This window comes from Eptatretus burgeri, chromosome 12, assembly GCF_056783735.1.
Source record: "Eptatretus burgeri isolate ZD-2024b chromosome 12, Ebu_testis_v1, whole genome shotgun sequence".
Lineage (NCBI taxonomy): Eukaryota > Metazoa > Chordata > Myxini > Myxiniformes > Myxinidae > Eptatretus > Eptatretus burgeri.
In genome coordinates this window covers 91,339,242-91,363,902 of record NC_140972.1, presented here as the reverse complement: position 1 = coordinate 91,363,902, position 24,661 = coordinate 91,339,242, and the positions used below count along the sequence as shown (strand labels likewise).

At 41.0% G+C, this 24,661-nt stretch overlaps 1 protein-coding gene across 4 annotated transcripts in view; it reads left to right on the top strand.

Annotated features, from left to right (window-relative positions):
• Nucleotides 1–24,661, top strand: part of LOC147016127 (VPS10 domain-containing receptor SorCS3-like) — a 999,683-nt gene that overhangs the window by 852,708 nt on the left and 122,314 nt on the right. For all 4 annotated transcript variants that reach the window (XR_015050022.1, XM_085848866.1, XM_085848865.1 and 1 more), the window contains 2 exons: nucleotides 7,606–7,792; nucleotides 13,634–13,767. Coding sequence is in view for 3 of the 4 variants with exons in the window: in XM_085848866.1 (XP_085704992.1) it covers nucleotides 7,606–7,792; nucleotides 13,634–13,767 (321 nt within the window). In the remaining variant the exon portion in view is untranslated. The remainder of the gene's footprint in view (nucleotides 1–7,605; nucleotides 7,793–13,633; nucleotides 13,768–24,661) is intronic.

The window sequence follows — 24,661 nt, the reverse complement described above, 5'->3', positions numbered from 1 at the left end:
GCCCAAACCCGTTGTCTAGTGGGAATACATGTCATTTATACGTGCTGCGACTCTTTAGGATAGCCGTTTTTCTTTTACTATCTTTATTTTGGACCAACCGCCATGATCACAACCACAACATCAACCACCGACCACAACCACCGCTTCACCACAACCGCCACGACCTTCCCGTCACACCTCACAACCGTAGCATCGCCACCGTTCTTGCCCCACTGTGGGTACCGGTGTTGGACTCGTGCAGAGCGCACGTTGAACAGCGTGTACAAAATCACGGATTTTGTGCTTCAAAAACGGATCAAAAACGACACACGCCCACTTTTTGCCGTCCAATCGGTGAGCGAGGGGCGAATTGGCCCCGCCCCCAGGGCGATCGATATATGCAAATTTGTGGATCAAAAAGCCTTCACGCCCACTTTTTCTCGGGCCAATGGGGAGCGAGGTGAAAGGTCAAAGGGAGGGGGTCAAAGGCGAAGTTACGGGGGGATAAAAGGACGGTGTTCGTCAGTCAGAAAAGAGTCGCGAACGAGAACGAGAAGGAGTCGAGAACGAGAGAGAGTCGGGAACGAGAACGGAGGGAGAGTCGCAAACGAGAACGAAAGAAGTCTGGAGCCCGAAGCCTGCAGTGGCTGGAGAAGCTGAAGAGAGTCGGACGAGGGGGTGCTCGCGTCGGTGCCAGGAGCTGCACGCCCGAGGGAGGCCGGCAGCGCGACCTGGCCGAGGTGGAGACGCACACCAGGGATAATAAAGATCCTCTATACCCCGAGCATCAGCAACCCCCTCCTGTTTCCCCCCGCGCTGAGATAGTGCGACCAAGGGGGCCCCTTTTCCCACCCCCCTGCCTGACACTGTCCGCGAGGCCCGCGGAGAGAAGCGCCATCGCCGCTCCGCGTCTCATCACCAGACGGGTAGGCCCGACCCGGTCTCGGCCTCAGGCCTGCCCCATTCTTGGGGGATTTATTTTCCTTGGTTTTGGGTATGTGTTGTCGGCGCCGTCTGTGAAGTAGAATTGTATAAGTGTTGCCGTGTGCTCGGTAGTCGGTATTAGCTCTGCACTGTGTTTTCACTTTTATGTTTGCTTTTTGTGTAAATGGAATTGTGTTTTCTTTTTTTTGTGTGCTTTTGGTGGAATTGTATTTGTGTGCTTCCCGTGTGCCGCGAATAAATGTGCTTTATTGTTGAACTGTTTCCCGCTTCGCTTCGTCTTTTCCTCCATTGAATCCCCATCTTGCTTCACGTAAAGGGTTGGTAGTGGGCTGAATACGCCCGATAATTAATCGAACCGTCGAGGTCGACGATAACACCGCTCGGTTATTCTGATAGTACGGAACGGGTCGCTTAAGTGGCCCGTGTCCGAAGTCGACCTGCGGCGAGGTGCGATCGCCCGGTCTACCCTCCGCGTGGGTACTTAGGTAGTTCGAATTTGGCGAGCAACCCTATCCCACGCGGGGGCTGATTGGCTCGATCGCGGTGAGACCGAAAGGTCCACCCGTGACTGGTTCCCGGCGTTAGTCCGAGAGGGTCACGACTGGATTGTCCGTCCGGTGGGCGACGTGCCGCGATTCGAGTTACGTGGCCGTCGCACGCCGGCGGGCGCGAAAACCGCAACAATATATATATATATATATATATATATATATATATATATATATATATATATATATATATATATATATATATATATATATATATATATATATATATATATATATATATATATATATATATACATATATACATATATATATATATACATATATATATATATATATATATACATATATATATATATATATATATATATATATATATATATATATATATATATATATATATATATATATATATATATATATATATATATACATATATATATATATATATATATATATATATATATATATATATATATATATATATATATATATACATATATATATATATATATATACATATATATATATATATATATATATATATATATATATATACATATATATATACATATATATATATATATATATATATATATATATATATATATATACATATATATATATATATATATATATATATATATATATATACATATATATATATATATATATATATATATATATATATATATATATATATATATATATATATATATATATATATATATATATATATATATATATATATATATATATATATATATATATATATCCTAGCCTGGTGTTGGCGGAGTGGTTTGGGTGACGGCTTGGGATCCAAAAGGTCCTGAGTTCAAGCCCCGTTGGCCGCTTGAATTAATACACACCAGAAGGTTGACTCAGCCTGTCATCCCTCCGAGGTCGGCAAAGTGAGTACCAGTGTACTGGGCCCGGTGTATGCCCCGGTTAGAATAGGTGTACCATATCCCTGTGTCGTAAGAGGCGACCAGGGTTGCGTCAGGAAGGGCATCCAGCGTAAAACTTGTGCCAAATCATTATGCGGATCATAATGGATGATCCGCTGTGGCGACCCCCTAACACGGGAGCAGCCGAAAGAAGAAGATATATATATATATATATATATATATATATATATATATTTATATATATATATATATATATATCCAAATCACATGCATGAACTGATGAACTGTTATGCCAACTATAAACCCACGTTCCAAACCAGTGGTTGTTGCAAAGGGAAAGGCCAACAGGAGGTGCCAAACATTTGATTAGATAATCTCTCAGGACAGCTTACCTGCTTAACCTTTTAGAGGGAGAGTGGGGTGTTGGTGAGAGGCCAGGGAGAAATGTGTTCCGTGTGCATGATGGCCAGAAATGTGTCTGTGCATTGATTCATTTCTAAAGTTACACAGTGTGGGGGAGAGGTGGGGTCCTGCCATTGCTGCAAAGCATATAGGCTGACTGATACTATCATTAGCAGTTCAATAGCTGACACCACATTAAACAATGGAAAGTTGTTTATTTTTCATTGATAGCAACTCAACCAGATTTTAATATACATTCCTTGTTTGGAAGTAAGGATGGAAATAGAAGAAAAACTGGGTATAAAATGGAAATAGCGGAATGCTTCATCGTACAGTCATGTGTTAACATAGTACACTGTGATTAGTTGTCATGTAAGCAATGAGAATATGCGAAATCTCACATGATAAGCATGTAGAAATCAAAATGTTCGCCAGTGAAGGTGACCGCATGCAGAAGATTGCAATCCAACATCATGTTTCCAGTAGGAGCTGCATCCAAGATTCGAAAGAGGATCCACAAAACTGGTAGTGTTGGCAATATAAGCTGTCGAGGAAGAAAGCCCAAACTATCCAAAACTGATCTAAAGTACCACAGGCTATGGTCTCGACATGATAGATCCAGTACAGATCTCGTGAATAACCAAGCCTAAAGTACAGGTGTTTACATTTCTTCAAGAACAGTAAGATACACATGAGCACAAAGTGATCTCGAAGGATTTGCGAAGGCCCGGAAACGTTTGCTGAGAAGACGCAAACAAATGAAAATGTCGTTGGCAGCAGAAATGAAACAGTGGGATGACCAAACGTGTAAGAACATGTTCTTTAGAAGTGAGTTCAACTTTGAACCGTTTGTCAAGAATCAATATTAGTTTGCTCGAAGGCTGGCCGGGAGCAGTATGACAGTCATTAGACAACAGGTACAGTGAGCATGGGGGTGGATCAATACAATTGTGGGTCTGCAGCTCAGCCAAGGGTGCCGGAGACTTGTATAAAAGAACACTCACTGCCGACAGATACAGGCAGGTTATACTCCCTCAGGAACACATCTCATTGTGTAGGTATTCATCTTCAAACATGAAAATGATCTCAAGCATATAGTGAATGTGGTGGAAAAAATATCTGGAACATAAAGAAGCTGATGGAACAATTACAAAGATGCCTTGGCCTACACAAAGTCCTGATCTGAGCATCATTGTGGCTGTATCATTGTATGATATTTGGAAACTGAAGAAATTAAATGACCACCAAACATCTCAAATGAATCGTGCAACGTGCTTCAGGATATTTGGAACAGCATTCCAAATTCATACATTTATAAACTGTACGGGAGCATGAAAACAAGGTGTCATGCATTATATATTTAAGTGAAGGCTCATGCTCCAAATACTAATGCATTATACATATTCATGTTGTTTTTGTCTCTTCTCTGTCAGAATGAAATACGTATCTATTATTTAGATTTATCAATTGCAATTACTCCTTGTTTGTACATATCCTGTGTGTGTTTCCATAATTATTTTTTAAAAAAGAAAAAGATTTCTTTACAGTTCTGTTCAAAAATATTAGACCACCGTGAAAAGTGTGCGTGCGTGTGGTGTGTGTGTGTGCGTGCGTGTGTGCCAGTGTGAAGCCTTCTCTTTGACTTATATGCAATTCCACACCTCTTGACCAATCGCCACCAAATATTCCATGTGGACTGGGGGTATGCAGGTTTAGGTCAAGGGCACAAAAAAAAAAATCCCCCCCTCCCACAAGGAAATTATCTGTATGAATGTGTGTGAATGTCTGAAATATATGTGTGTGTGAATGTGTGTGAATGTCTAATTATTTATACTTTTAAAAAATATATATAAATATAAATATAAATATAAATGTATATAAATATAAATGTATATAAATATAAATGTATATAAATGTATATATATATATATATATATATATATGTATATATATATATATATATATATATATATATATATATGTATGTATATATATATATATATATATATATATATATATATATATATATATATATATATATATATATATATATACACACACACACATGTCTGGAACACTTTATTTAAAAGAGTTTCTGCTTTCGTAGAATAAAAATAGGAGCGCCTGTCCTGAAGGTCACCTAGATCAGGAGCAACATTCACTCAAACCCCCCACAGCACCCCTTCGTCCCTGATTTTTTTTTTTATTTGTTTTTAATGCCATGAACAAACTTTTGTACATCACAGGTGATGAAGGTTGTGGTCAAGTTTTTTCAAAATTGTGTGTGGTGGTTTTCGGAGAAGAGAGCAAATACCGTATTTCCCGGTGTATAACCTGCACTTTTTTATCGGAGAAAAAAGGTGAAAGTTGGGGGTGCGGTTAATACACGGGAATAGAAAAAAAATCGGTCTTAAAAAGGATCATTGCTTAATTTTCATTATATTTCAAAATGAACACTTTTGTCGCAGTGGGAACTGCTGTTTAGCTCATTTCCTCTGATTAGATTTTGAAGATCGGCTCGGGTTAAGAATTTGTACAGAATTTTATTAACTGTGTGTGCAAATTAAATAAGTCACCCTCGGAAACGTCCGGAGACACCCGGAGTGTAGGTACGTGGCGTATATAGAGCGTGCAACTCTGAAAACACCATTAAACACAAAAGAGGAAGAAAAGAGCACCTTGTCTCACATCAAAAGAAGAATTATTCACAATAAGCTAGAGTCCAATAATGGAGCGCTTCCCTCAAATAAGCTTGCGTGGCAAGGTTCCCTCGGATGTCATGTTCAGGAGGAAGACTGCCCAAGGACAAATTTCCAACCAGCATTATTGTTCGTGCGCAGCAGGAGGGGGGGATACATGAGGGACTTGTAGTGGTGACTATCCTGACGCTATGCTGGCAAATGCTGGATAGCGGGGTGTGGTTTAAAACTTGGAACAACCAATCAATCCTGAGTACTTTTCCATATGAGGGCAGGAAATGGATTTAAAAGGAAGAAAAAGAAGAATCTCACGAGAGCGAGGAGTCACGTGGGACGGTGAAGCTTGAAGAAGTACTAGTGCTGCTCGGTTCTTCTCACTTCCTTTGGTTCTCTTTGGTTTAACTCAATTCCCGCGGATTATTCACGTCGAACGGATGAACTTTCTCACTTCACAGGCCTTTGTATTCATCCCAGGTTGAGGAACATTAGCTGCATTGACCACATACATCTTGGTTGAACCTTCACCATCACGCCCGTTGCTACATTGGCTGAGCATTATGTTGACTGGGAGACTGCCGGCGTTCATCGGGAGGATGAGAAAGGTCGACCTTCCGGTCATCTGTGGCTGGATCGTCAAGGTGTGGGAGGAGATACCGTTGGACATCATGAAGCGAGCATTTCTGAAATGCTGCATCTCCAACAACATGGACGACATCATTTGGGAGGAGGAAGCGGTAAATGATGGTGACAGCGAGGTGAACAGCAACAGGGACTTGCTCTATTCTGATTCAGACAAGGAGTTCCATGTCGTCTTCGAGGAAAGCGTAGACGAGTATTTCCTCGGATTTAGCTGAAAAGCTTCATCAAACGCAAACGGCCCTTTTCTTCCTTTTTTTTCTAGGAATGAAAAAAATCCCCTTTATAATATTAAAAAATAATGACTTCTTGTCCTCTCTATTCAACTTCTTGAAAATGAGAACAATACTGTTCGACAAAATGAAGCGGGCATGGGAGTAAGCATGTTGAAACCTCCGACACTTTGTTCCGTACAAAGTTCATGTACAAACGTATTTAGATCCAGATCCGAAAATAAAATGATCAATATATTCATTTCTTTTGAGGGTAAAAAACATGGGTGCGGAAGGGGGGGAGGGTGGAGAGCAACGCCTCACCACACATCGTAATACACACCAGGAGGGGGGAAGAGAAGTGAGAGAGAGAGAGGGAGGGAGAGCAAGGAGGGGTTGGGAAGCAAGGAAGGGGGGGGGAGAGCGATACCTCACCACACGTCGCTTTCCACCAAGGAGGGAGCGGGTGCAAGGACGGAGTGGGAGAGAGAGAGAGAGAGAGAGAGGAAGGGGTGTGGGAGTGAGGAGGAGGGGGGGTGAGGAAGGGGAGAGCTAGGAGGGGTGCAAGGAAAGGAAAATGGGGTGTGGGAGTGAGGGGGGTGAGGAAGGAGGGGAGAGCGATGCATCACCACACATCACGATGCACTGTGGGAGGGAGGAGGTGTGTAGAGGGTGTGTGAGCGAGAGAAAGAAGGAGGGAGGGGGAGAGAGAGGAGAGGGAGAGGGGAGGGGGGAATGAGGAATGGGGGGGGGCAAGGAAATAAATACGTAAATGCACTAAGTCATGAGAATTGTTAATGTCTTCAAATTTTCAGATTTCACTCAAGATTTTGACACTTGATTAGTCCACATGCTCTGATCCTGAAATCCGAAGACAGATTTCCATTATATATACTGTACTTTAATTAGTCCATGAGCATACATCGTGGTTCCAAGGCAAGGCATTTTTGAGCAGGCTGAAACAAAATGGTGGCTTAAGACCCCTGGGGGGAGAGTGGGCTGACCAAGGAAAAGCCTGTTTTTGTTTTTTCATGATGAGCACCCTGTTAATTATCTTCAAAAGGGGTGTTTAAATTTACCCAAACACCCAGTTTTCATTTATGCACTCCCTTGGAGTTCCCTTAGTATGCATGCAAAGTTTCGGGCCGCAAGGTTTCATGATTTTGGAGTTATGGAGGACACACACACATTGACTGACTGACTGACGCACACTGACATTTATTATTATAAACATATTATGTTTTGTTCCCCTTTTAAAAGGCCTTGAACTTTTCGGCAAGCTTATGCATAGCATTCTCGCATTCTGTGCTTCCTGCAGGGAGACACAGTGACAACACACTATGCTGTGGATTTTGATGATGGTTTTCGAGCGGAGTACATCAACCTGACAGCAAGAGGAGATGCTGTGTACCACCAATATCACCGATGGGGTGTCTATCGAGTGTCCGTCGAAGCAAAGAATTCAGCTGGAGCAGATCAAACAGAGCTCCTGCTTTCTGTATGCCGTGCGTACAACCATTATGCTCTTCCAGATTACAGCTTTTACACACCAGACCAGATAGGCTCATTTACTCCATATCAAACTCATTTACTTTTTCTCCATATATAACTCATTTGAAGGCAATATAACTATCAGCATAAAACATCTCCAGCTTCAAGCACCAGTTAGCTTCCTTTGGTAGCCACCACCACCACCACCATCAAAAAGATGCTTTGGGACTTCGTTTCTTTGTATCCAAACCTTGCATGAGATCCACTGACCAAGGGCAACTATTATCTATGAATTTTGCATCTGGAGGTACTTTGACATTTGCAAAAATCTCACCCTTAATAAAAAATATAACTGGTGTGCTTAAAGGTTTCAATTTAAGGCTAGTTTGCTGTACTCCATGGGTGCACTTCAACTCATGATTCAAGCAATCATCTCTTTTTCCATCGCAAGCTTCTCATGCATTAGTTTACAGCTTTCATTTAACCCTGGTCATAGAATTCTGCAGGAGTTGGGAAAAAATCAACAAAGCTGGAATCCACACGGAAAGCATTTTGATTGAAAATGGCTCGGGTCAGAGCACCAATCGGGGATTAACAAACATACGACATTCATGAGGTCTGGGCAAAGGGGGACAGCTTGTATAATGCTATGATTTTATTTTTTGTTGATTCGCTTCCAGTGAGTGAATTGTTGTTCAACAATTGTACTTCACTTTACTATAGCAATCACAGTCAAACCTTTAAAATCAAGTTATTTAGATTTAGACAAGGTTTTTCCTTTGAGACTGCAAAAGCTTGCCACCAAGTCTGTTCAATCTATTTGTTGTGATGAAAATGGCTTCATTGGTAAGGGGAGAAATTAGTTGGTTATCCCATAATTAATCCCAATTGGAAATGGCTGTCCTGTAATTACCTGAATTACTGCCATTGGGATCCATTGTGGAGACAGACCCTGGTCTTCCTGCCATCCCTCTGTATTTTTCCTCTGTGTGCTTTCCATTCTTTCTAACCCCCTTTTATTTACAGCATGCCCACATGCTTTGGGGTAATGGCACCTAATGGGACTTTGGCACGTGGCATTGTGGAGGAGACCACGTGGCTTGAGGTGTGGCCAATGATGAGGCAACCTGAAGTTATGGCCAGAGCATTTAAAAAGCATTCCCTGGATGCATCGAGTCGAGTGCAGAGTCGCTAGAGAGTTGGTCTGTAGTCAAGCTGAGGCATTGAGTCAGCCTGGAATCAGTGAGTTAGCTGTGAGTCATGTGGAGTCACCAGAGAGTCAGTCTGGAGTCAAGAGCTGAGGAACTGCATTGGTCGTCAACAGTCGGAGTGAGCGCTTGGAGTGCGCTGGTGATTCAGTGAAGAGACACTGCCAGTGGGAGTTGACATATGGAGTGAGTGCCAGCAAGCCGAACTTCGAGCTATGGCGATCAGGACGCCCAGCCACCACACAAGCTTGCCCTGGTCCGACTTCCCCAAGTCACGCATCCTCCAGTGCCTCAATACAGTTAAAGCCACCCTCTTTCAAACCCAATTTTCTTTTCTCTCTCCCCTCTTTTACTGCTTCTCTGTGTGAGTCTGCATCTTAACCGTTGAATATGGAGGCATAAAGACCATGATTGCTTAGATAAGTGGGCCAATGATCCATCCTCCATTACGTTAAGTAATTCGGATTATTTGCTTTACTCGTGATATCTGCTCCCTCTGGGAGCCCAGCACATATGTAAAGTGTGGTGGAGATAACAGATATGTGGAGATAACCATGTTTGAATCTGGGAAGCTCTGTGTGAAATTAGCAACATTTAAAACTATATGCTTTTTAAAATGTTTTCCCCACTTTGAAATCGATGGATTATGGTAAACAAAGCTTGTGCTGTGGCCTAAATTATCCATCACTGGTCTACAATGGCAGATCCTTATATTGAGTAGGCCTTATTGGTTGCTTTACGCAGCAGTTTCGGGTAGAGGAGCATGGGAGGTGTTGATTTATTTTGTATCATCCAAGCCACCTGGGTTTAGTTGATGAGGTGAGAGCTGATTGGCTATTCCCTCCATTCACAGGTGAGAGATGTGGGTGAGTCTTTCTTTATTATTACTTACGAAATGTTTAAATTTCGTAAGTATATTGATGAGTTCCGTTTCTGTTTGTTACTTACGAAATCTAAAGATTTCGTAAGTATATTGATGACTTCCGTTTCTGTTTGTCTGTTTGCTACTTACGAAATCTAAAGATTTCGTAAGTATATTGATGACTTCCGTTTCTGTTTGTTTGTTTGTAGGCACGATAACTCGAGAACGGAAGAAGCTACCAATGTCAAATTACACCACGTGATTCAGGAGGGTGATGGCTAGTGCTGATTAGATTTTGGTCAAAATCGGTCAAAGGTCACCGAGGTCAAATATTCGATTTTTGATGGTTTGGTACAGATAACTCGAACGGAAGAAGCTACCAATGTCAAATTACACCACGTGATTCAAGAGGGTGGTGGCTAGCGCTGATTAGATTTTGGTCAAAATCGGTCAACGGTCAAGGTCACAGTGAGGTCAAACATTAGATTTTTGATGGTTTGGTACAGAATCATCGTAGAAATTTCTGGTTTGCGTCGCTACCTTCTCGAGAGACAGCTTTTATTAGACAAGGTCAGAGGTCAAGTTGACGATTTCGTAAGTACCAGTCTATGACTGCTTGTTTGTTTGTTTGTTTGTTTGTTTGTAGGCACATTAACTCGAGAACGGAAGAAGCTACCAATGTCAAATTACACCACGTGATTCAGGAGGGTGATGGCTAGTGCTGATTAGATTTTGGTCAAAATCGGTCAAAGGTCAAGGTCACAGTGAGGTCAAACATAATTCCGTAAATTCACGTGGAGAAATGGAGTATTTTTGCTTCACTCGACGTTACGAGTTCGTTTTAACTTCGATTTTAATTTTGTCTTCGGTTTTTGCGATCACTTAGGATGCTTAAAACTCGGTTGTCAAAATTCTGGTAAAAATCGGATGTTTTGGAGACGTTTTAAGATTGTATAAAAAATATTTCACTCGACGCGTCACGGGTCGTCCCATGATGCAGTGCGCTCGAGCAGACGCGTCGTTGAGTCAGGTTAAGGTTTAATTGCGTGGAGAAATGGAGATTTTTGCTTTGGTCGACGTTACGATTTTTGATGGTTTGGTACAGAATCATCGCAGAAACTTCTGGTTTGCGTCGCTACCTTCTCAAGAGACAGCTTTTGTTAGACAAGGTCAGAGGTCAAGTTGACGATTTCGTAAGTACCAGTCTATGACTGCTTGTTTGTTTGTTACTTACGAAATGTAAAGATTTCGTAAGTATATTGATGACTTCCGTTTCTGTTTGTTACTTACGAAATGTAAAGATTTCGTAAGTATATTGATGACTTCCGTTTCTGTTTGTTTGTTTGTATGTTTGTTTGTAGGCACGATAACTCGAGAACGGAAGAACCTACCAATGTCAAATTACACCACGTGATTCAGGAGGGCGATGGCTAGTGCTGATTAGATTTTGGTCAAAATCGGTCAAAGGTCAAGGTCACAGTGAGGTCAAATATTCGATTTTTGATGGTTTGGTGCAGATAACTCGGAAATGGAAGAAGCTACCAATGTCAAATTACACCACGTGATTCAGGAGGGTGATGGCTTGCGCTGATTAGATTTTGGTCAAAATCGGTCAACGGTCAAGGTCACAGTGAGGTCAAACATTCCACTTTTGATGGTTTGGTACAGAATCATCGTAGAAACTTCTGGTTTGCGTCGCTACCTTCTCTAGAGACAGCTTTTATTAGACAAGGTCAGAGGTCAAGTTGACGATTTCATAAGTACCAGTCTATGACTGCTTGTTTGTGTGTTTGTTTGTGTGTTTGTTTGTTGGCACGATAACTCGAGAACGGAAGAAGCTACCAATGTCAAATTATACCACGTGATTCAGGAGGGTGATGGCTAGTGCTGATTAGATTTTGGTCAAAATTGGTCAAAGGTCAAGGTCACAGTGAGGTCAAACGTAATTCCGTAAATTAATGTGGAGAAATGGAGTATTTTTGCTTTGGTCGACGTTACGAGTTCGTTTTAACTTCGATTTTAATTTTGTCTTCAGTTTTTGCGATCACTTAGGATGCTTAAAACTCGGTTGTCGAAATTCTGGTAAAAATCGGATGTTTTGGAGATGTTTTAAGATTGAATAAAAAATATTTCACTCGCCGCGTCACAGCTCGTCACGTGGTGCAGTGCGCTCGAGGAGAGGCGTTGTTGATCACGTAAAGGTTTTCCGTGTGCGCGCTGACAGTGTTTTCGATAAAGATGGTGTTTAAAAGTCATTTTTTATCCCAATAAAGGTTATCGTCGCATGCCTGACTCGCTAAGCCGTCGGATTATGCAAAGATTGTTGGTGGATGGCCGAATATTACGGTTTTGTGACTTTGATAAAATAATATTAAATAATTGCGTGGAGAAAAGGAGATTTTTGCTTCGGTCGACGTTACGATTTTTGATGGTTTGGTACAGAATCATAGTAGAAACTTCTGGTTTGCGTCGCTACCTTCTCTCGAGACAGCTTTTATTAGACGAGGTCAGAGGTCAACTTGACGATTTCGTAAGTACCAGTCTATGACTGCTTGTTTATTTATTGATTGTTTTGGATATTTGCATGTCGTACATGCTTGAGAGCCTCATTGGTATGCATTGCTGTCTGCGCTGTCGCTGATGATTCACCAATAAGCGATGAAACTGGTCCGGCAGCTGAGAGGGTGTGGAGCATTGGGATTCTCATGTATGTACTATTTGTGAATGTCTTTATAGTTGTGGAGGGACTCTGGGAAGGGTTTGATACAGCATAGCACTTACCTTGTGTCGGCTTTCTTGGTTGCTTTACGCAGCTGTTTCGGCTGGAGGAGCATGGGACATGTTAATCTAATTATATAATCCTAGCCACCTGAGTTTACTTGATTAGGTGAGAGCTGGTTGGCTATTCCCTCCATTCACAGGTGAGAGATGTGGGTGGGTCTTTGTGTATTATTGATATATATATATATATATATATATATATATATATATATATATATATATATATATATATATATATATATATATATCATCATCATCATCATCATCATCAGGAATACATGCATAAACAGTAGAATCTGGATAATAAGTGTATGCTTGAATAAAACCGCATATATGAAAAATATGCACATTGGGCCTCCCGATTTGATTTCTCCATTAAAAATAAGCGCATATAAAAAACGTCATCGTAAGGCTTTGAAAAGTGACAATATTATCAACTCAAATACGACAGTATTTCTTGTTTTATTGGTACATGAACGAAAAGTCCAAATTTCTTAGACGTCTGGTACTGGTCCATACAAGAATTGTACGTTCAAAACAACGTTGTTCATCAAGGGTGTTTTACGACAAGGTTCATAGGAGTGTTTTAGGACGTTTTACGGCCTTTTACGATCTAGTTGTAAAACAATGTTATTCATCACAATGAAAATGGACACGGCAGTGAAGCGTCGATCATACACCCATGAAAAAAAACAGAGATTATCACGTTTTACAACTCTTGGAAGAACCAGTAACAGACGTGTAAGAAATTTGGACTTAACACGAGGACTTTGATGTAAATGGTTAAAAATGAGGAAATAATTGTTCAGAGTGCAAAAGGTTCGAGGAAGATAGGGAGCGGAAGACGGGCCTTTTACCCAGACAGGGAAAACAAACTTGTTGTGGAGCTAAAACGGATACGTGCTCGAGGACTGAAAGAAAGTGTATTTAGAATTTGTTTCCAAGGTATGGACAATTAAAATTGCAATGATGTAAAAACTGAAATCACATTGTGTGGTATGCAGAGCCCTTGACCAGTGTGATATTAGCTGCCCCATTGGTGGTCGTTAAAAACCAGCCATTCACCTTGACAGCGAGGGTGCAACCAGAGACAAGCGAACCATTGCTTTACTCCTGGTGGTTTGGCAACAGTACTCAGGTACGTCAGTGTCAGGCCTGTTACAACAATCACAAGAGAGGTTTTGCACTTCTGACCATTCCCATTAATGTGTCTCATCTGTGTTAAAAAAAAATACTGAATGGACCTCATGTAGTCACCTGGCATCCTCATGAGAAAAAGGTGGGGATCAGCTGAAGCTCTCCCCCTCCCCATCCCCACTTCCTCACCTCAATCCACCCTCAGGTTAACAGTGTTCAAAAATTACCAATCCAGAATACTTTAATGTCTCAACACCTTGAAGTCAGAAATTAAACTTTATCAATGTACCCTCCTTGGTCCTTTTTTGGGGTAGACTGAACATTCTCCATTTGTAATAGGCCACTGTATTAGAGCAAGGGTTGTGGACTGGTGCAAGCGGGTGTGGAGGAGGGGATTATGGTTAGCCACACCATCACCCATTATTTATTTATGTGGTTTATTTATTTATTTGTTCGTGTATTTATTTATTTATCTATTTCTCTTAAAGATTTAACGATTCTTCTGCTGTTTTGTTGAAATTTGTAGTGAGGCTGTTCACTGTAACATCATGACTCTTTTTAATGCAAGTGTGGTATTCTGGCTGCTGTGATCGATATAACTGGTAGCTGGATAATATGACAGCTGAAGCAGAGTACTATGACATACATTCACTTGACAACATCTAATTTTAACACATTCTTGCATCGCCATCGAGTTTATCCAGAGGTTCACATGGAACACTAATGGTCTCAGCACATTCATTCTTGCCAGGTCTAATCCATGGTTTTCTCATTTGAAGGGGATTTTGAATAGATTGGAAAAAATACAGAACACGGAACATTTTGTGATGGTGGGGGAAAAGAGGAATTAAAATAGTGTGATGAGGAAAAATAACCAAAAATCTTGGATGGTTATCAAGATTGTAAAATTAATGGAAAAAACATAGATGCCTTCATCTTGGTCAACACAACCAATATTATTTTTAAAAATCACCAATGCCCAATACTTTGTTGTCAAAAAAACGTTTTTTAAAAGTTTAAACCATTTGGCTCTTCAAGCTATACTAATAAATAAGGTGTGTGTGTTTGTGCGTGAACATGCATGTTGTTCATAAAGCATAACATATTCTTTCTGCTAACCCCTCTCCCTCTCCCTCTCTGTCTTTGTCTCTGGACATATCTGGATGGTGTTTGTCTCCAGACGTGTCATGGCGGTGTTTATGTCCAGATGGGAGTTTGTCTCCGAATGTGTCCGAGCGGTGTTTGTCTCCAGCCAGCTTGGCTCCGGACGTGTCTGTGCGGTGTTTGTCTCGGGACGGGAGTTTGTCTCTGGGCTGTGTTTATTGTATGACTGATAGAAAATGGATTTCAAACATTATTTTGTTTCCTTCTTCACTGTTATTCTACACAGAATCATTTTGTTGACAGTATGAATCGTAATTCGCACTCCGTCTGCCTTCCTTTCTTCTCACCTCACACTGTCTTCCCTTCCTCCACCACTCCTCGCTACACCTTGCTCCTCTCTCCTTTCCCCTCCACCTCTTCACTCTCCCTGCTCTCTCTCCCTCACCCCTCTGTCCCTCTTCCCCCTTCTCCCCCCATTTTAGTATTAACATCAGCGAAGCGACGTGTGGTATTTGCAAGTAAAATATGCAAAAAAATTTTAAAGGACAACTTTTGTAAGAAATTTCAGCTGTTTGTCCAAGCTGTCGTTTCAGAAAAATTAGTCCCCATTTGATGAGGTAAAAAAATTGAAAATGATTGTTTTGGAATTATTCTTATTTTTGCTAGAATCATCAGTTAATAAAACCAGCAGAGTACCTGCCCTGCAGGCGATCTTGTTCCAAGCATGCAACACATTCTTTTGATGCATCCATACCTTTATTTTGGCAGTGTATAGACAACTGACAGCTCTTTGGAGGCAAAAAAATACACCGGGTTACATGCATGAAGCAAAAACATATCTCCTCCTTATAATTTAAAACACCTCACTGCACTGGAAAACTTGGGGATGTGAATACTGTATGTGCTGCAAATAGTGGAAACTTGTAATACTCTCCCCCACTTTGAGGGGGTGCTATATGATGCAGATTTACATCGAGAAATTGTGTCCCCCCTCCCCCCCCCCCCCACCCCTCAAACCCCAAAGATCACCAGCAAAGATAAATACACCTATAAACATAAATTGAGGTCATGCTGATCCGATGTAGCAAGGCTGGATGTAATAATCCCAAAACTGTTGGAGGAGTAGCGCAACAAACACACACGCACGCATGCACACACGCACACACGCACACTGGTCCATTAATTATATTCACGATACATTAATAGAGTTGCTACGCGAAGGCCATGTGAATGTTGGAAAATCATTGGGCAAAGAGAGAGGAAGAAATGACACACATCTACATTTCAGTGGGGACATACCACTCGCCTCTCGGTGTGTCCACCTTGGCATCAAATCTCAACCCAACTATAAACTGTCATCCCGGTGTTTCACAGGCAGGGTGGTTCATCAATGCATGTGCCATCCCTCGGATGGATGTTAACCCGGGTGTCTTGTCTTCTGATATTAGTTGGTAGATGTTAAAGACTCCACAGTGTCTTTTGTGAAGAATAGGGGAGCTATCGCCATCACCATGAACAAATTGCAAATTTCTGCCATAATTATTGCTGGGAAGGCAATGGCAAACCACCCAGTATAACACTTGCCAAGAAACTGTTTCGGAAGCACAGACGCTCTATAACACAGTATGGCACATCACGATCAGTCAGAACATGCCTATATATGGATGATTTAATGACTACACTCGATGAATAAAGAGCAAATCAGTAAACGATGATGAACTCGATGTATTAAACCAGAAGATTTTATCTCATGAATAGACTGAATAAAAAGGGAAGAATTGACTCTGCTTCATCAGCTTTTTTGAACCCTTAAATATGTTAACATACAGAGACATGACAGAAGTAAATAGACACCTGATTTTTAAAGAATTTATTTATTGAACATTTGAAGAACATTTGATCCATTTTAATACAAACACTAGTATTTGGTGGACTTGCCATTTGCAAATTTCAATGCAATGCAAATTACTCTTTCAGGAATAGAACTAATGAGTTCTTAAATTTTCTCTTGGGGGATTTCTGCCCAGGTTTCCCACAAACAGGTTAGCAATTCTGCCCATGACGTTGGTTTCCTGTACTTTTTCTGCACAGCTCGATCCAGCATGGCCCAGAGGTGTTCAATGGGATTCATCTCAAGAGACTGACTTGGCCATGGAAGTCGCTTGATTCCATTTCTGTCCAGCCATCCTTTGGTCTTTTTTGCATTGTGGCATGGAGCTCCATCTTCCATGAACAAAGTGTTGTTTTTGACCATCTGGCCAGTGGAGAAGACAGGGAGAAGTCTATCCTCAAGGATAGAAATGTATATCGTCGAGTTGATGTTGCCAACACACTCCACAAACTGACCGACCAGCTATCCAGATTTCTCCCCACACCATCACTGAAAAACCACCATGTTTGATGGTTGGCTGCAATCGGTTCAAAGAGAACTCTTGACTGGGAAGTCTCCGGACCCATACGCGTCCACTTTCAGAAAATAGAGCAAATTGGGACTGAAAAAATTACAGTTTGCCAAAACTCCAAGGGTCTGTTGGCCATCTCATCAGCCCACTTCTTTCTCCTTTGAATGTTGGCTGGTCGAAGAAGAGGTTTTCTCCTAGCTGCTCTCCCATAGCCCAGTTGATGAAGGTATGGCACGGCAGTTCTTGAGCTAAGTTGGACCTCCTCTGCAACATCTGCTGCCTTGCAACAGGGAGTTTTCTCAACGAACTGCTTGACAGCTCAAAGACACCTTTCCGAGGGCCCAGGTCGACCAGAACGGGAAGTCTTCACTGGTGAATTGCACAATCCCCCAATTGACCATATAAAGCGGAATGCCAAGGTTCTGAGCTATCTGACACTGGCTAACTCTCCTGATTTGCCAACAATTCGTCCTCTTTGAAAATTGGAAAGTTTGTGTGCTCCCTGGGTTCAAGGCATAGTTAATTGTCGTACATGACCCAGGAACTCGTTTCTGCAAAGAAATGGTTGAATATTAGGACAAATCACTGAGTAAAACTTGCTTTATACAGATGAAATGAATCAATTTACGGTGTCTATTTACTTCTGTCATGTCTCTGTATATCCAGGACTAAGGAAGTTTTAGGAATTGCCGAGGGAGAGTGGGGTTGCTCCACGTCTCGCCTTTTTCAACAAAATATTCTCACTCACTCTCTCCCTCCTAATTTCGGCATTGGTGGGTGAATTTCCGATATCCATTTGGAACTGACTTCCCATGTCTTTGTCTCCTGCCCCACCCTCCATTTCTTCAAGAGTACTGCCTCTCATCCCCTCTTGCTTTCTCTCATACCCATCCCTGCGTTCTTCTACTTTTGCGAAGCCCTTTCTCCCTCCCCCAATCTAATTCCTTTCTGCCATTTCTCCACTCATGTAAGCTATCTCCTAATTCCCCTTTGATCCTTTGTCAGTCTGTGACCCTGCTGCTCTCTGTTATTTCACTCCTCCTTGAGCAATGCTTTCTGTATAAAATATAGAAAGAAACAGACAAAAAAAACCATTCTGATTGAGTTAATGCAAAATTTATCTGGAAGCCAACATTAATGGATGGAATCAACAGAACATTGATTTAAATGTGCTCACCACAATGGGAAACGAGGAGAAGCTGTTGTTTCGGGCCTTGACCCCTCATATGAGCAAAAAATGTTTTCAATGCCAATCAACACTAGCCTTCATGAGTAAGACGATTTCTTCATTTCACTTTTAAGCCAGCAATAGTTTGACTCACTTTGTACTCTCTGCTCAGTTTGTCGAAATTGAATGTGAATAGCTCACTCTCTCTCTGTCAGAGCATTGACAGCTAGACCACTCATCTTATGTCATTAAATGATAGCTGTCGTTGCCTCTGTCACCAAAGATGGACAGAGGTTATTTTTTCACCCCTGTCTGTTTTTGACTCGGATATCTCAAAAATTTATGGATGTATTCGGTCGAAATTTGCTGAACAGGGAATTGTGACAAGGACGAAATGATTAGATTTTGGTGAAGATCTGGATCTGGATAATATCATTTTTAAGTGATTCTTCACCATAGAGTGAGAGAGCCAAAAACAATATATGGCATGATATCTCAAAAAGTTGAAGACGGATTCGGACAAAACTTGGTGGATGCGTTGTGTGTGTGTAATAAGGACGAATTGGTTCGATTTTAGTGAAGATCTGAATCCGAATACGAGAAGTTTTTAATTATTCAAGTGAAACTTCACCATTGAGAGAGTGGGACCAAAAACAATATATGACATGATATCTCAAAGTTGTGGACAAGTTATAACAAAACTCGGTGGATGAATTGGGCCAATTCCATTTTTGTTCAAGTCCGGATCCTGATCCGGTCTGTCAGCGGAATACAAAACTTTAACTGTTCAGGCTGGTGGGTGTATGCGCTTCACCGAGTGCTGTTCTAGTTTGGGATGTTTTCAAAAAGCTTCAAAAAAAACCTATCACTGTGTTGAAAGTTTGTGTCACTTTTGAAATCTAAACTTAATTCCGACTCTTTCAAACATTACTTCAATGGAAAAATGATTCACAATATGTCATACAAAACCAACCCTTGAAACTGACCTATTTTGTGGCACATGCCCTTTGAGCTAAAAGCCATTCTGTAATAGATCATTATTACAGAACTGCATCCATAACAGCAATGAAAATTGGTTGCATGACATTAAAATGGTCATTACTGTCTCTAAACATTTTTTCGGTGTTTTTATGGGTCTTCAGACGTGACCTGCAGTGCATGTTGTTAATTAAGTGATGCAAATTTTGCTCTTTTTGGCAGATGGGAATTGGAGAGTGCAGGAAGAGTTCCCCGTAGGTGGCAACACCACTCAGTTGTGAAATAAGAAATAATTGTATACCAGATTTTTACTTCTTGTTTGCATCAATTTTGCCGATTAGTTTTATAATTGATTGCAAAAGCAGAGTAATTGTTTTATTTTAATGAAAACTCATCTGATGCTGACAGCTCCTTTTCTATTGATTGCTACAACTTTGGTTTCTCCACTGGAGGGAAGAAGAATCTACTATTCCGCATGTTATTGGAACATCTATCGAAGCTGAAATCCATTAGAGAATATAGACTATAAAATGGAGCTGCAAACACAGGGTGATCCTCTGGGCATGTTGTCAAACTGAAATCTGCCGGCACACTCTCCAAGCAAATTTAACTGCTGTCCTGGCAACTGCCCATGTCACTTTTACTCCTTATTCAGCTCAGCGTCTTGCTTTATTTTGTTACCACACAGCAAGTTTAAATGATGTTCATACTGTCACTCAAAACGTGCTTCTCATAAGAACATGATCCAACCAGAATTTTGTAATAGACTGCTGCTTTAACGGAAGGTTGAAACAGGGTCAAGATGTTTAGCTTCCGATGAAATATATTTATAAATATATGTGTGGAGTAGTTTTTGATAAAGCACATACATTAATCTGTACAGACTTCCCAACAAGTATAACTTTATATACAATGAACCACACATTTGACAAGATTAAGGCAATGTTATTGTTTTTGTACGTTCCTGTAAGCCTCTCAAATGTAATCTGGGCTACACCACGCGATACAACTTCAGATGGATCCAATGTTCGTGTTCAAATTTGCAATCCCATTCAAATACCATTGAACAAAGATCAGTGTCAACCCAAAAACATTTTATTGAAATGAAATTTCAAATTTATTTGTTTGTTCAGAAAACATGGAAAATTGCACCGTCAAACAAAGCTCACAAAGCTCACAATCTTAAAATAAAATAAAATATTGTACAATTCATTTCCGAATGCAATTAAAATCTAATAAGTATTTTTCAGTGTTTGTGCATTTGTATGTTATTCTTTCATGGCCAAAACGTAGCACCAAGAGGCACCAAATTTTGATTGTAGGTACTTCAGAATCTGGGCAAGGTTTTAAGCTCTGACATATTGGTCAAGATATCCGTTTTGAGGCCACCAAAGGCTGTGATAAAAAGTGTATATTAGGACGTGGGTTAGCTAGTGCTGCCGACTGCCCACAGGCAAAAGGTAACCACCTTGAGGCCAATAACTCCAAAGCTTTTCAATGTCCAACACGTCCTGAAACCACCACCGTGAAAAGCTCACGAAGTCAGGAAGTGTCAAGTACCCCTCCCCTGGGCAGTGCCAGGTAGCACCTGCTATTTATAAATGATGACAAAAACAAAAGACCAACCCTTGATCGAGCTATCAAAATTGCACAAGGAGGACAATTCAACAGACAACTAGGGCATCCCCACCACCACCCAATGACTCCTTCAATATCACCAACGCACAATATAAACCCTATCATAAAATGGGACAAATGATTGTAAAAATCTACTGTTTCTGCACATCAAACCTGTTAACCTCCCACCAGACCTCATCTGTTCATATAATGTATGTAGTGTGAAGATACTATTTTGCACAATGGATTTAGCCTTCGTTCAAACTCGTTAATGAGAAATGACACTTATACCTATCTTTCCTCCGAGGATCTTTCCAGTCTGTTTTGCTATAGTTAAAAAAATATATATTGTGTTGCTAACAGCTGTAGTTTTACTAAAACACCCTTTTTAAAACCACGAAACCAGACACAACAACCATACAAGATAACACTCAATTACTGATGCATAGAAAAGCCTCATTATGGTTTTATCTACCTCAAATGATTTCAGTTGCCTAAGAAAGTACAAGTGTTGTTATTTGGAGACCATGAGTGATTTACAGTTTTCTGACCATGATAGATTATCATGAGTGATTATATCTAAATACTTTTAGGAGTGAACAGTTTCAATATTAATGTTGTTGATCATGACTCGGGGGTAACTGAGGTTTGGATTTCCTGAAGTCAAAGATTTCCTGAAGATTTCCTGAAGTCAAAATCATCTCTTTAATATTTTGAATGTGTAAATTAAGAAGGAAATTTTCACAACACCATATAATAAAATTCTGAATAGTGTTTCTACACTCCAGTTCACTGCCTTGAAGAAACCCAACAATCAGTGTCATCTGCATATTTTAAAATGCTAACATTGTTTGAGTGTGAAATATAAATGTTTGTCTACAAAATAAAAAGCAACAGTGAATGAACACATCCTTGTGGGGCCCCAGTGTTCATTGTTACATTCATATATATATATATATATATATATATATATATATATATATATATATATATATATATATATATATATATATATATTGTTACGAATCTGGAAGCCATGAGCACTCAAAATACAGGTCCTATAGAACAGTGATATCGGTAAGTATGTGTTTTTTAGTTCGGGTCCCCGTCCCCCGTTTAATGGGTGAATAAATGTACATGTGCTGTGAGTTATTTTGATAGTTAGGATTTTTACATCACTCACAACAACTACTGCTACTATATCTCCAACTACAACAACAACGCCATCTTCGCTCTCACAGCGACAACACTCTGCTCCTGACATTCTCCGCACGCTCGCTGGAATGCGGGCATGTTCGGAATTTGTTCGGGGATGGAATTCCATTCCCAAATATGGTCATGAACCGATTCGCTTGGCTGCGCGCCAAGTAAGGCAATGCATCGTGTCCCACCCACTGGGGACGGGCCACACCTGAGCGAACCGCGCCCGAGAGCGATAAAAGGAATGGATAGGAAATAATCATGTGAATTTGCTCGAGTGAGAGAGGAAGAATTCGCGCCCGTTGAAACCGCATTTCTCGGTGTGAATCTCCTCGAGCGAGATAGAAAGCATTCACGCTCGTTGAAACCGCATCTCTCAATGGAAATCTGCTCGAGCGAGAGAGGAAGAATTCGCGCCCATTGAAACCGCATCTCTCGGTAGAAATCTGATCGAGCGAGAGAGGAAGAATTCGCGCCCATTGAAACCGCATCTCTCGGTAGAAATCTGCTTGAGCGAGAGAGGAAGAATTCTCGCCCGTTGAAACCGCATCTCTCGGTGGGAATCTGCTCGAGCGAGAGAGGAAGAATTCATGCCCGTTGAAACCGCATCTATCGAGGGGATCTGCTCGAGCACGAAGAGGAATAATTTGATCCCGTTGAAACCACATCTCTCGAGGGGATCTGCTCGAGTGAGAGAAGAAGAATTTGCGCCCGTTCAAAACGCATCTCTCGAGGCTGGGCGAAAGGCATCTCGTCGCTGGCATGCTCTGGTTCCCAGGTCATCTCGTCGCTGGCATGGCCTGTGTTGGCTGCCATGGCCTGTGTCGGCTGCCCTTGGTCCTTTCGTTCCAACTGGTGCTCCGGGAAGGTCTGGACGTCGAGCCGCGTGGTGCGGCCAGGTAGCCTGTGACTTTCTCGTCCTTCAGCTCGACTTTCCTCCGAGCTGAAGGGATAATAAAGACCATTTTGGGTCTGTTTCTTTGGGTGTGCGTCTGTGTGTGAGCCTGTCTTTAAGTAGGAATTGTTTAAGTGCTCTTTGCTGTACATACTTGCTTCTCTATTAGTCGTGTTAACTCTGCTTCTTGCGTACTCCCCCCTCTTCCCCCCATTATAAATAAATACATTTGTTAAATGTTTCAGTTCATTGCTGTGTTTCTTCCATTGGCTTCGTATGGCACGTGTTGGTGAATTACAAAGGCTGTTGCCACTGTAAATGTACATTTGGACTGACGGAACTTCAGCAACCGTCCGCTCTGGTTGCGCACGGGTCGGGCACACTAATGGCTCTACTCGTACGAGGGCCGTCGAGGGTGTGAATACTCAGTAACTCGTCACGTGGATCTCTAGGTATTTGAAGATTGGCAAATATCCCTGGACCACGTGGTGGAATTATTGACGATTCACGGTCCAGTAAGGGACCCGTACCCTCGGAGTTTTCCGAAAGGTACGATCTAGATTCCGGGTGTTCGGTAGAGTCGACCCCACCAGCCCACCTAGCGGTCGTGCTCGCAACCGATACCTGGCTCCGCAACAATATATATATATATATATATATATATATATATATATATATATATATATATATATATATATATATATATGTATAATGTTATTATGAGCTTTGCTCCTGTAAAGAAGAAGAAAAGGAAAGGTATATACCCTTTTAAAGAAATTTTGAGGTCGTGACATAATGCAGCCTGTGGCTGCTGGTTGCATCATTGCTGGGAGCATGGCTGTGCCACTGATGCAGTGCCCTCTTTTACCAGTACACTGGTACTCATTTCGCTGACCTCAGAAGGATGACAGGCTGAGTCAACCCACCTTGTGTTATTTAATGATTTTTAAGGGCTCAAACTCAAGATTCGAAGATCTTATCCCTAATTGCTACCAACAGGGGTCTTTTGGATGCCAGGCATACATTTTGGTGCGTTATTTCTATATTAGTTAAACAATGTATTTCATGTTTCATTAGTTTTTTCACCCATATGTCGGTAATAAATATATTTGATGTTTTAAGATCCCACCTTGCTGTCCAGAGTCACAAGCAAATACTTTCTGGGGTCCAAAAACACCCCAGCTGTTTTTATTTTTTTATTTTATTTTTTGCATATATGATTATTTCATATGGTATTTGTGTTGAGCAAGTCCTCCAAAAAAAATTTTATGCTTATATTTGTTTATGTTATCATGAAAACATCATCCAATCAAAATATGTTTCCTCATTGATGTGAAATTTCAGCAGATTGAATGAAATTTAGTGATTCTTCGTTGGGGTCATAAAAGATTCCCGTTGGTCGGTTAATTTTAGATTTTATATTTATTTTTATTTTTAGATGTTTGTTGACTTTATCAATAAAACACCATGTTTCGTCGTTGATGTGAAACTTGGCAGATTTAGTGAAATTGAATGGTTTTGAGTTAGGGTC